Here is a 12991-nt window from a genome sequence, read left to right on the forward strand (position 1 = left end):
ACTTAAGAACGAGTCAACATAAGAACAGTCGTCTGGAACCAATTGTGTTCATAAGTTGGGGACTTAGTGTACCCCGCCACAGGTAGATTGCAGTCCTGTGGGAAACTGCATATTGCCCAACATTGGTTTGCTTTTAGAATCTTTAATGCTCAAAAGGTATTAAAGTGACAAGGACACGTCATAGTGAGTGTGCCTGGCATATGCCAATTACTAAACTTACAGGAATTCCGCCTAGCATTTTATATCAGTTATGAACTTTTATGATAAGTCACCAACATTATTAGTCGCCTGTGTGGTTCAATACATCAACAATACAGCATTCCTGGTACATATTTACCCAAGTGATTGATTGCCCATCACTTTCCCAAATTAAATCTATTCTGAGCTCCTCCCACCGTACCAGCGTTAGCTTCACCCACTGACCTCTTTGTGAGGCCGTCCAGCTTGTCGTCGTGGTCCTTGAGGAAGGAGGCGCACTTGCCCAGGACGCAGCTGATGTAGTGCATCTTCATGGCAAGCACCTCGTTCATTTCCTGCTGCTTGATGCACTTCTCGCAGATGAGCTCCATCACGCGACGACACTTGTCCAAAGCCTCCGGCTCGGCCAGCAGCGGGTTCTCCTTCACTAGCATCACCATCTGCAGAATGGGGGGTTGGGTGGGTTCTCTGTCAGAGTCAGTCTATAATCTTTGCTATGATAGGACGACCTCTGTGCTCTTATTGTCCAGAGTTAATAATGAGACTGTCTGTGCGTGTGGCTCGTCGTTCCAACTCAGTCCAGTAGGTAGCAGGGTAACCCTGTTTCTTAGCACACCTCACTCACACCTGGTCTGCCAGAGAATAAAGACTTTGTCATTATATTTAGCAAATATGCAGAGAAAAAAAAAAAAAAACTGACTAGCAACTTTTTCTGGTCTTATTGCTTGGGACATTTAAAAAAGTGTCAGAAAAAGGTTCATTTGTATTTCTAATCATATTTGTGTTGCCTTTCATGGGTTTTTTTGTTCGCTTTTGACTCTTCCACGGCGTCCATAAAAATGACGTGTGGTCAGTTATGCAAATTCGACGACGATGTCGGCTAACCCAAGCAACCCACAACCACAAATACATTGCAGTCCTGCGGGAAACACAGAACAAAATCCCCTCGTGTTTATTTAAAGCCATGATGTTATAGCATGCAAGTTTGTGGTATCTTTTAAAAGAATAAAAATCAAATAAATTAAACCAGATGCAAACTCTGCATCAATCCGTTGTGGTGAAGAGAGAGCTGAGCCGAAAGGCAAAGCTCTCAATTTACTGGTCAGTCTACGTTCCTACTCTCACCCAAAGGGCAAGAAATGAGTTTTCTCCGTAGGGTGGCTGGGCTCTCCCTTAGAGATAAGGTGAGAATCACCATCATCCGGGAGAAGCACGGGAGTAGAAGCACTGCTCCTGCGTATTGAGAGGAGCCACATGAGGTGCCTCGGGCATCTGGTCAGGATGCCTCCGGGACGCCTCCCTGGGGGAAGGGTTCAGGGCATGTTTGACCAGTAGGAGGCCTCAGAGAAGACACAGGACATGTTGGAGAGACTATGTCTCTCAACTGGCCTGGGGACGCCTCGGGATAAGCGAAGAGGAGCTAGAAGAAGTAGCCAGGGAGAGAGAAGTCTTGGCTTCCCTGCTTAGGCTGCTGCCCCCACGCCCCAACCTCAGATAAGCGGAAGAAGATGGATGGAACATAAAACCAATTTAACTGCAAATTTATTTTTAATTTTTTTTTACCTTGACTGGGTTGAGGTTGGTGGTCATGATGACCTTGTGCAGGGGTCCGGCTAGTTTGGGGGGCAACTTGGGTTCTTTCTCCAAACCCTGGGCTTTGGTGTAGTAGTCGAGGCGGGTGCGAGAGAAGAAGTTGTTGATGACGGTGACACAGTCGTGTTGCCCTAAAATAAAAATAAAAAAATTTTTAAGTGAAAACTCAAATTGTATTGTATGTACTTTATTTATCCCACAGCGGGGAAATTTACTTGTTACAGCAGCAAGACAAGTAAAGAGAACAGTGTAAAGAAAGCATAGTGTCTACAACATGGTTCAGGTGGTACAGGTGTTGTAGAGCCTGACAGCGGTCGGTATGAAGGACCTGCGGAACCTCTCCTTCTTACACCGTGGGTGTAACAGTCTGGTGCTGAAGGAGCTGCTCAGGGAAACAACAGTGTCATGTAGCGGGTGAGAGGTGTTGTTCATGATCAGTCAAATTAAAACTCAAATTAAAAAAAAACTCAATTGAAATTATGATGTTTTTATAAGGATGGGAATAAATGGTTGGGCACAAGCTCCTTGAGTTGGATACATGGCAGGAAAAGTACAGCAGAAGTAAAAGCACAGAATGGCTTCAGCACTTGTTGCTCGGCAGAATTCAGGGGAGTAGATGATGTAATCGCATAGTTGGTCATGACGCTCACAAAATAGGAAAATCAAAACAAATACGTTCACAACTACAAATGAACTTTCTCCTTTCACTTTGTCCTTTATGTCAAACAAGACTGAGCCACCTGTGAGCGATACATGCTTTCATGTCAGACACCAAGTGGCTTTTGTTTGAGAAAGAGTATCTAGAAGGGTCTGATTACTCGCTAAATATAGCAATAAAGTTGCCAAGTTCTTAACACCAATCCTTCCTGCTTCGTCTTCTTATTCTCTGGCAACCCAGGTGCGTTTTAATGCGTTTACGAGTGAGGGCAAACAGGAAACACTGTCAGGCGATTCAATGACAAGATCACTGTGCATGCACACGTCACACACCAACAAACGCGGCCATCTGCGCGGCGGTTCTTCCCACAGAGTTGACCACGTCCGTTTCCGCCCCGGCGTCCAGCATCATCCACGTGATGTCCGTCTTCCCTGCCAGAGCAAACGGGGGCGGAGGCTTGATTGACAAAACAGCGACATCAAATTCACCTGTTCAAAGTCGGCAACGCACCCGACAGGCCGGCGAACATGAGCGCCGTGTAGCCGTGCTCGTGTTGGTTGCAGTTGACGTCGGCGCCGTGTTGCAGCAGCAGCTTGCACATGTCTGCTTTGCCTTTGTAGGCAGCATGCATGAGTGGCGTCATGCCGTACTGCAAGAAGACGGATTACACATAATTTGGTGACAAGCTACATGTTGAAGTACCAACTAGACAGCTTGGATGACTCGGACTTGACAAAACATCCGTTTCAGACACCTGACTTTGACATGTGGGCATAGGGACAAAAACAAGAGGACATGAAGGGTACTCCTCTTCCTGAGGAGAAGCAAATGTCTCTCCCTGTCATGCGTGCAGCGTTCAATAAAGATACAGAAGTCAAACCCTTGTGCATGTTTGTCATCCACAAATCCTTGAAGCTTCATACTTTTTAAGTTAGGAAAAGTCAAGTGAAATGTTTTATGACCTCATCCAAGCAGTTGACTCTGACATCTTTGCAGCCCAGCAGTCTTGAGGCCTCTTGGACATTTCCTACAAAAACAAACACATTTGAGTAAGACAGACTTCAATGGATACAAGCGGTGCATAACATGCACGCCTTCCCAAGGCTGTCGATTAACTGTTATGCTCATTATCGTGCTTGTAGTCCGCATCTTACCTTGTTTAGCTACACCAGAGAGTCAAAATATTAGACACAGTTTTCAGTATGACGTCCAAGTACTGCAGCCACAACAGTACACACATTGTAGACAATATCATGAAAAACATCACTCGTACACGTTAATCCGATAAAACATGAAGCGTATCGTTTCCTGGGTGTTTTAGCATGTTTCAAATGTATCATTTAAGCTAGCTCGTGCTAGCCACATTGTGGGAGATTAGCCGAAGAGGCTTACCTGCCGTGATAACATCAAACAACTCCTTTTCGCTCGGAGACAAGTCTCCCTTCTTGGCAGCACACATGTCGGCGGATCAACTGACAAGCTGACTTAAACGGAACGGACAATTAACGAGTCCAGCTTGTTAAAAAGTGTCTGTTTTCTGAAGCCGGGGCATGAGAGCTAGCCCAGCTCGAGCTGTCACTGGGAACGTACCATCGCCCACTTCCGGCAGGGGGGTGTTTGAGTAAAAACGTAAACTGAGAAATGTAATCAGTAGGAATAATATATGTATTCACGAGAGAAGTATATTAGATACAGAAAAACTAATGTTTTTATTTGTGGTTTGGATTCTAAGTTTATATCAGATTCCTAATTGACTTTTGTCCCCTCTCGTTTCTATGAAATACTGAGCGCCAGACATGAGCGTCTAGACTCTAGACTAAAGTTCATTGAGAAGAGGGAGTGAGACCTTCAAGGCCCAAGGAATTTAATGTTTTCTCCCTCGAATCATAATAAAATGCACATGAAGGATAAATCTAAGCAACACATTGCATTTTGAAAAAAGTTTCGTTGTATTAATTGTGGGAAACTATTAGCATATGCAACGTGCACTTTAGACCTCTCAAAGTGATTTTGTTCTTGTCACGTAAAAGTGACAAACACGTCATTCAAAATGAAAGCATCACAGCGTGATTGATGTTCAGTCGTAGCATTAAGTGCTGCCACCTACTGGCGAAGATCGCAACACATTAGTACGTACACCAAATAATACGTGTAACTGATCCTTTTCGTGTAATTTCACAACCAATTTACTGTGTGATAATTAAGTGACCAGCTTTTGAAATACCTCACAAGAGTACAATTTGACGTTATAGCTCACTGAAACTGGACATTGACTGCACACGTCTACAGAAGATATTTATTTAATAAACAAAGCTGTCAAATGAAAAGGTGTGCGTCTGAAGAGACAGAGCTGCTCTAGTGAGGAAACCATTAGCTGGAGTGACAGGTGTGCTGTGCGAGCGGCGTAAAAGATACAAAATTAAGAAAGAACAGCAGGGATACAGTAGTTTGTGCAACAGCATATACAGTTTAAGACTATACAAGCATTCATCTCCTTTCTCTGAACAATGAAGAAATGTGTGTGGAACACGCTGGCTTGGAGAATTTGGAATATTATTCAGTTTAAACAGGGAACTTTTACTTTTAATGCAGAGAAGCCAAACGTTCAAAATGTTAAGTGCTGCAGATACATACTGATGTTTCAAGAAACAGTCAACACTTACTCCACATGTTCACATCAGGAATTAAGTCAAGTTTTTAGAAAACAACAGAAAAACTCATGAAACTCAAAGTTTGCAGTTATTACTTTTAGGCCATTTCTGTGCAGTACAATAAATAACAGGTTGTTGAACACAAAGCAACAAATGGAAATACTTAGACCTCAGTAACATTTGTGCAAATTACTGAAACAAATAAGTTCATGTTGGACAGTTTTGCTCTTTAAACGTACTGTTCAACAAAGATTGGGAGGATTAAGGCGGGGTCTTGGCGCCAAATGAGGCGTCAGATGATGAGAGAGGTGATGAAGTGACATGCAAGGAAATGCGGGCGATCAAAACAAATAAATACTTATTACGGCACAAGGCCGGCCAAAGAAGACTTACACCCCAAGGTCCTTGTCTGGGGGAATCGTCATAAAATTCTTCTTTATAAAAGAAACATAAATTTGTACATGTATTTACAACAAAGTAGGCAGGAGAAACCAAGGCAATAAGTGTTTTTTTTTCCCCCACATCCCTTCAGTCCAACATTCAAATATTTCAGTAGTCAGCTTGAGTGGGTTTTCACCATGTTTTAGGGTGCGTCATGTCCTGGGCCAGCCCAAGTCCCTGAGTTTCTTCTTCTTTTCTTTTTTAGTTCAGTCAGAGTGGAAGAAAAGATCTCACCCAGAGTCTGACTCACTGGTGTCTGAGGACGAGGTGGAGGACGAGGAGGAGGAAGAGGAGGAGTCTGAGCTGGAGCTGCTGCCGCTGAGGCGAGAGGGCTGGGCGTGCATCTCTGCGGGATTGGGCTTCTCCACTGCGAGGATGGGAAGCGCAAAGAGATAAGAGAGAAGAAATAATTCACGTCCGAGTGTCTGCTCACCTTTCGGTTTGGCAGGTTTCTTGCCCGAGTTGAGCTGACCACTGACGTCCTGCAGCCTCCTCTCCAGCTCCAGACGCTTCTCAAGGGTCAGCTCCTCTTTGGACTTCCCAGCGCCACCTTTCTTTGCCGCTAGTGGACCAAAAAACAACATCAGCCTTTAAGCAACAAACAGGAAGTGAAGCTGCCTCGGAGGTTTCATGCTACCTTGGTCGCTGTAGGGCTTGCGGGGCTTCTTCCTCAAGCAGGTCATGACATAGCGTTCCAGTTCCTTCAGCGTGGACTGCTTGAGAGTCTCAAAGTCGATCTCGATCTCCTCGGGGTTGGTGTCCCTCAGTGAGGGCTCCCTGGACTGAATGATGTGGACCACGCGGCCCAGCTTTTCGCCCGGCAGCTTGTTGATGTCCAGGCTCAGCTGGCGCTTCTCGTCGTACGACATGGGAACGATCTCGTCCTCCTCCTCCGAGTCATAGTGCGGCAGCATGGAGTCGGACAGCGGCGGGTAAAACGGCTTCTTGGCGCTCCTGGAGGAAGTCAAGCAGAAGATTTTGAGGAGTTCATGAATGGAAGTACTGGCCCAAACTGAATAAAAAAACACTTTGGTAACTAACTTGCTCTTGCTGCTCTTCTTCGTCTGGCTCTTCTTGGCCTGGGAGCTGCCCCCTGCTCGCGACGTCTTGCCCTTCAGCATCTTGGTGGGCATCTTCCACTCTTCAGAACCCGCTCTGCTTTTGGCGCCGCGACTCCGCTTGTCCAGCTTCCTTTTCTTCTTCTTGTCTTTCTTGTCTCTTTTCTCTTTCTTCTTCTTGGGTTTGACGATGGGGCCTTGGGAGAGTGCCGCCAGCTGCTCGTGCACGGCTCTCAGCTGCCGATAAAAAAAGTTAAAATGCAGGATAATTAGAAGAAATTATGATGTCATAGCGATAAATCCAATAACATTAAAAAATAGCTGGGAAACGCTGCAATGAGGCGAGATTACACGTACAGTCGTCCCTCACTACATTGCGGTTCGAACATCACACCCTCACTCTATGCCCATCCATCCATCCATCCATCCATCCAGGCACAACAATCCCCATCATGGGCTACTGTTGGGGCCGTAACCCACGCCTACATAAAACTCAACTCTGAAGCCCTGACGTCACTTCCTGTCCGGCCCCCCACACTAAGCTCTGGAACACATTTACAGCAACACACACTTAAGCATTCTTATTTATGTCTTAAATGGCTTATTTTCTCTTATGTCTACCATGTTCAGTAATACGAGTGTAAAGGAGACAATGGGGTGTTATTTCATGTCTAGAGGGCTCTAATAATGTTAAAAACAGCATTTAGAAAGTCATAAAAGAGGGAAGTGCGATAAACAATATAACTGTGTTCTACACGACAAAGACGAGTGCTCACCTGTGTGCACACCTGGTCCTGCAGCTCCGCCAGGCGATGCGCTCGCTCCTCCTCGCTGTCCGAGCTGGGGCTGCTCTCGCTCTCCTCGCTCTCGCTGCTGGGCTCGCTCTCGGAGGTGGACGACGAAGACGAGGACGAAGAGGACGATGAGGACGAGGACGACGTCGGGTGGCCGCTCATGGACATGGCGCCATGGTCCAGATGAGGCTCGTCGGGCATCTTGGCAAAACTAAACTCAAACACGTCCTGAAGACCAGAGGGGGAAACAAGGGTGGATTTAAAACTGTTGATGTATTGATGTATTCCACGGGTCATTCTGGGGTGGGGTGGGGGGGCAAATTAAGTTTGTTTGGACCAATAGAATAACATCACCAGTTCCTAAAATGCCTCCTCCAATGCTGGGATGAAACCCAACTTTAATCTACCGGTTTCAAATCAGAGCACCGTGCTCACTTGCAGCTTGCGTGCCATGCCCACAACGTCGTGATCGGGGGGGTTGTACTTGTAGCAGTTGGAGAACATGAGTCGCACGTCGCTGGCGAACTGCTGAGCGTCTCGGTACTCGCGACCGTCCATCTTCCTCTGGTCAGGAGAGGCAGAAGAGCAGGAAGTTGAAATAAAAACCTTACTTACTCGGGTATTTTCAAAGACCTAGGAAGCAAAAACCCTGACGCGCAAGATTTTGCAGCCCGTCTGTGGGAATTGTTGTCCTCTGTTCTAGTTCTTCCACACCCAACCCATGCAAGCATGCCTTTAATGGAGCTTGCGTTGTGTACTGGGAACAGAAAAGGCGCTTCCCCAAAGTGTTCCCACAGACAACTGTCCACAATGTCTTGCTGAGGTGAAGAATTAGGAGTGGCTCTCCAGTCCAACCTCTTGATTATTTAACAGGTGTGACTGGATATCTTTGTTTTATATACTATAAATAACTACATGACAAAGAGCACATCATGTCACCTTGATGGTGCTGAGGTCCATTGGACACTTGATGATGTCGTGATAGTCATGCAAGCTGAGCGCTGCTGCGTCCACAGGCTTGTAGAAAGGCCAGGCGTAGGCGGCGTGCTTCTTGGAAAGCATGTCCTTGAGCAGTCCACTGCAGTACCTCATGAGGGGGCTCAGCCTGCCCTTCCGCGAGGGCTGGAGCTGGATGGAGTCCGGCAAGTCCTTCTTGGGGGGCTTGATGGGCCGGCCGCTGCCCACCCTGCGTCCGGTGCTGGAGGACATGGGTTGGAGGAGGACAGGGCCTCCCGGGCTGTGCACCAGGCCCATGCCAGGTGGAGTCTCTAAAGTCATGCCCCCCATGGAGGAGATGGAGTTCATGGAGGAGTCATGGACCTGGCCCCCGTGGCCTCCTTTGCCCAGGCCCACCATGAGTCCGTGTCCATCTCCCGACATGCCCACAGTCAAACCCATGGTAGATGGAGTGGTGGTGTCCGCCTTACGCTTCACACCCTTTTTCTACACACACACACACACACACACACACACACACACACACACACACACACACACACACACACAAATAAAAAAAGATTTGACGCTTATCTTCTGCCAGTACCCACTGCAAAGAGGAAAGTCGTGACGATAGCCATAGAAACATAACTTCTAGCAAAACATGTCCGGTTATGTTTTATATTGTTCATGTGGGTTCACTTATTTTTACACTTGTATGTTGTTAAGAACATGAAAGTGTTGCATTATTTCCTGGTCGACTGAGCGTGGCACCTTGGTAGTGGGCTGCGTGGGGGGCAAGCCCATGATGGTGGCTGGAGGCAGGCTCTTGGTCAGCACGGTCTGGGGAGAGTTATCCAGTGTCGAGTCCCCAGTGTCCGAGGAGGACGGCGAGTAAGCAGACTGCGACACGGCGGGCACCTGCTGAGCCCTCATTGCTGGCGGACACATTAGAGATAATTCAGAGAACGCTGCAAGTTTGGTTAGAAGACCAACGTCGCTGGGGGCACTCAGCGGCCACAACATTAGGTACACTTGGTGTGTGTGTGTGTGTGTGTGTGTGTGTGTGTAAACCATTGTTGTCCAAAGTGCGGCACGGGAGCCATTTGTACCAGCGGCTGTTTTTTTTAATGACACATTCTAAAAATATAAGTTAACATAAATATAAGTTATGTTACAGGAATAAATTCATATTATGAGACAAAAATTTCCCAAAAGAAAATTGAAAGAGTTGAAGAAAAAGAAAAGAAAAAACAGCTGTAATTTTAAGAGAATAAAGTCAAAACATTAAGATAAAAAAGGTACAATATTACGAGAATAAAGTCAAATTATTCTGGGAAGAAAGTCATTATGAAAAGAAAATGCACAGAAGAGTTAGAAAAATTGTTGAAATATTAATTTTTTTTTAAGTCATAAAATTTTGAGAAACAAACTACACAAAGTAAAAATGTTGGAAAATTGGTTTGGGGAAAAAAAATTATATCACGAGAATAAAGTCAGAATATTACGAGGCAAAAATTTACAAAGATTATTTAAGAAGGAAGTTTAAATATTTGGGAAAAAACCTCAGCAAAAATAAAGGGAAAAAAGACTGAAGTTGATACTAATAATGTGCTTTTTCACCTACTGTACATCACAAAGCTGAGATGCAGTTTTTTTCTTGAAACTTCTTAGGATTACAAAATATCAAAGTGTCCCTTGCACGCTTTCATTTTTGAGTATGTGGTCCTCTCTGAAATGACACCTGTCATTCAAATCCCACAGGACACTCACGGCTCGACTTGCGGCCTCTTCCTCTGCCGTTCTTCTTGCGGGGGACAGGGGAGGCAAACTCCACTTCCTCCTGCGGCATCTGGGCCACCTTCTGGAGAAAGATCTTCTCTAAGGACTGGGCCATGAGCACAATGTCGTCTGTCGGCTGGAAGACAATGCGAGTACACATTAACAAAACAAAAGAAGATGTTATAGCCTCTACAACTGTTGTCCCTCACAACCCGAAGAACATGGCAGCCCAAGATGGAATCTGGACCTACCTTGTTGTAGATGTAGCAGTTGGTGAACATGGTGTTGAAGTCCTGAATGCACTCACACGCACTGCGGTAGTAGTTATTCTCCAGGCGCTTCTTGATGGTGCCCATGTCCATGGGTTGTTTGATTATTTTGTGATAATCCTGACATGTGCAGAGTGGGGAGTAGAATATTTGTTTTGTGATGCTGATTGTAGAAAGTAAGCAAGCAAAAGCTCACCGGTAAATTAAGCCTGTGGGCGTCCACAGGCTCGTGAAACGGCCAAGCAAAGTGATGCTTCCAAAGGCACTTGAGCAAGGTCTTCTGGAGATACTGCAGCTGGTTGGTCACGCGGCCCAGCCTGGAGGGGTCCTTGACGGGGGGCTGCGGCGGAGCGGGGGGACCTTGGGGCATGGTGTGCGCCAGGGAGGGGCTCTCAAAGTCCTCGTAGAGTAGGGAAGGCTTGCGGATGCGTTTGCCGGTGCTCGTGTGCTGGTCCATCCCGCCACAGGGCAGCCCAACTACAGAACTTGGTTGGAGAGCAGCAGGCAGACACAGATGTACAGAAATGGTATAAAGTCAGCATGAATCGCTATCGTTTTTGCGGCTGACATTGATATCCGCACCTGAGCCAGACCTCATCAAACTGCATCGTCTTCCACAGAGTGACAAGTTCAGTATGTCCGCAGTGTGGTATTATGACCAAATTTAGCCTTCAGATTATAAATGTTACATTTGCAATGACTGTAAAGCGTTATGTTTTATACTTACACTCTCCAGCAACCGCAAAGCAGCTGCACATTGCGCCAAACAGGAAACAGAAAACCAATACAAGAGCAAAAAACAGGAAATAACATGAAAACTAAGAAAAAACAACGCTAACGTCCAACTTGTCATGCGGAACGTGACATAAAATCTTTCCCGCTCAGAAGAGCAAATCAACAACAAAGACAAAGAAAAATGTACATTTTCATTCAGTCAACCTTCTTCTGGGCATCCTGCTCATGTTTTTAAAGACAGAAATCCCTCCTAGACTAGCAACCTTCCATTTTGTTCCCATTCAGCACTTCTCCCATGTAGTTGTTTTGTGGGCTTGGTGTGTGTTGTGGGCATTTGCAGCCTTTTTGCAGTGCACTTTTTAATATTATTATTGTGAGTTTTTGTTTTGGCTCTTTCGCCCTTGTCGGCCACCGTACTTAAGACATTCGCAATGCAACTGTTAGTCCGCATATTTCTTGGCTTAGCGAAAATGCATCAAATATTAGCATATCGGTGTGGCTATCACTTTTGTTATTGACTTTTTGCCATTCGTGTAAACGGCAACTAATTTAAAAAAAAACATTCGTTACAAATACATAATGTTAAAAAAAACGATTACAAAATTGTTCATTTGGGCTTCCGAGTCCGGTAGCTAGTAGTCACGTGATGTGCAGGCCCCGCCCTCCGTGTTTGTAAACACCGCTTCAACAATGACAAGACGCCGATTGCGGGTCATGATAAACAAGTCAAAACGACCCGAAAGTCAATTCGTTTTTATTTAGCACGTCGTCTCACACAAAAATAACATTGTTTAAGCGAGCTATTATATTCGTGCCGTAATGTTTCAACAGGACGAGAGAGCAAGAATAGTAAAAAAACAATAGCAATTCATTCTAAGAAATAACCTGATAAACGTGGCAGCTGAAGTCTCATAGTTAAGATGCCTTGGAATATGGGAATCTATGTCAGAATTTGGGAGCCAGATTCGGAGTAGCAGTGCCCACGTAGCCTTGGAGGGGCGAGCAAACGATGAATGGACAGTAACCGGGGTTGCAACTGTCATCCACATTTTTATTCTCCACCACTGTCCAAGAGGGTAATATAAGCCCACATAAGGGGTGCTAAAGGGCAGCCATGTCAAAGGCAGTCGCAGCATAACTCTGGTCGGTAGCTTGCTAGCCGAGCGGTTTATGGACATGCTAGCGCTAGTAACAGTAACTAGGGACATAATGCTAGGCTGGCGTTAAAGACTTGCATCCCTCCCTAGCAGTAAAAAAAAAAACTTCCTGTCGTACATCGATAGACAGGAACCGACAAACCGCTGACGTTACCTTCCGTGTGCCGGATTGAGGGCCGCTTCCATCGGCTTTCGTGGTGTTACGATCCAATTAAAGGCGACTGGGCTGTCGCCACCGCTCGCCGGGAGGGGGGGACGACACAGCGAGCAGTAACTCCGCACTGAAATGGCGCCTAACTGCTTCCGCTTCTGGCTGGCCCTATAAACGCCCCGCTCCGCACGAGCTCCCACTTCCTGTCACGTTCCAGGCCACTCCGCGCGCCGATTGGCGGTGGCCACACGTCTGTCAACATCACAAAGCAACACGCCCATAAACGCCAGACTGTAATTGCTGTAGCGTTTGACGTTAGCCACCTCGCTGGTTGGCCGATACTGCTGCACATCCGATAGCAGGTACTGGAACTACAGGGGTAGTATTGATATACCGATACAGTTTTAATCGCAGTAATACACAGGACAAACATTTCAGGCAGATAAACAAAAATACATTTGTGAACAATTTAACAATATAATATATAAGACAAATAAGAATATCACCAGTTGTTTCTCCTTCTTGCAATTATTTTCTACCATTCCCAGTAGCCCATTACCCCTCCAGC

At 46.0% G+C, this 12991-nt stretch overlaps 2 protein-coding genes across 4 annotated transcripts in view; both read right to left on the reverse strand.

Moving 5' to 3' along the window:
* ankmy2a (ankyrin repeat and MYND domain containing 2a) overlaps positions 1-4058 on the reverse strand; it is a 28880-nt gene extending 24822 nt beyond the window's left edge. The window contains exons 1-7 of one of the 2 annotated variants that reach the window (XM_054781015.1): positions 3842-3991; positions 3604-3665; positions 3412-3476; positions 2960-3098; positions 2782-2880; positions 1762-1922; positions 424-638 (exon numbers count right to left, since the gene is read on the reverse strand). In XM_054781015.1, the coding sequence (XP_054636990.1) occupies positions 424-638; positions 1762-1922; positions 2782-2880; positions 2960-3092 (608 nt within the window). In that variant the 5' untranslated portion in view covers positions 3093-3098; positions 3412-3476; positions 3604-3665; positions 3842-3991. Of the gene's footprint in view, positions 1-423; positions 639-1761; positions 1923-2781; positions 2881-2959; positions 3099-3411; positions 3477-3603; positions 3666-3841 lie in introns of both variants that reach the window. The other variant, XM_054781014.1, reaches the window with a different exon arrangement.
* A 316-nt stretch (positions 4059-4374) lies between these two features.
* On the reverse strand, positions 4375-12619 carry LOC129185512 (bromodomain-containing protein 3-like). 2 transcript variants are annotated; one of them, XM_054782693.1, is made up of 12 exons: positions 12427-12618; positions 10577-10865; positions 10363-10500; positions 10103-10247; positions 9104-9267; positions 8333-8836; positions 7829-7957; positions 7376-7621; positions 6583-6836; positions 6179-6495; positions 5975-6103; positions 4375-5908 (listed from the first exon to the last, which is right to left on the reverse strand). In XM_054782693.1, the coding sequence occupies exons 1-12, from the start codon at positions 12456-12458 to the stop codon at positions 5772-5774; spliced, it is 2484 nt and encodes an 827-aa protein (XP_054638668.1). In that variant the 5' UTR covers positions 12459-12618; the 3' UTR covers positions 4375-5771. The 2 variants fall into 2 exon arrangements, with proteins under 2 accessions (XP_054638668.1, XP_054638669.1); XM_054782694.1 differs by lacking the exon at positions 7829-7957 and having other exon boundaries at positions 12427-12619.
* Between the last annotated feature and the right edge of the window lie 372 nt (positions 12620-12991).

The sequence above is a fragment of the Dunckerocampus dactyliophorus genome, chromosome 7 (genome assembly GCF_027744805.1).
Source record: "Dunckerocampus dactyliophorus isolate RoL2022-P2 chromosome 7, RoL_Ddac_1.1, whole genome shotgun sequence".
NCBI classification, from domain to species: Eukaryota; Metazoa; Chordata; class Actinopteri; order Syngnathiformes; family Syngnathidae; genus Dunckerocampus; species Dunckerocampus dactyliophorus.

What these genes read in the sequence shown, in the direction of transcription:
- LOC129185512 (XM_054782693.1), bottom strand. Translation starts at nt 12,458, where the DNA reads ATGGAAGCGGCCCTCAATCCGGCACACGGAAG. An exon ending in CCACGCAGCCCACTACCAAG is followed by an intron (nt 8,837 to 9,103) that starts GTGCCACGCTCA and finishes GTGTGTGTGTAG; the next exon opens with AAAAAGGGTGTGAAGCGTAA. An exon ending in CAAGCCCTACAGCGACCAAG is followed by an intron (nt 6,104 to 6,178) that starts GTAGCATGAAAC and finishes TTGGTCCACTAG; the next exon opens with CGGCAAAGAAAGGTGGCGCT.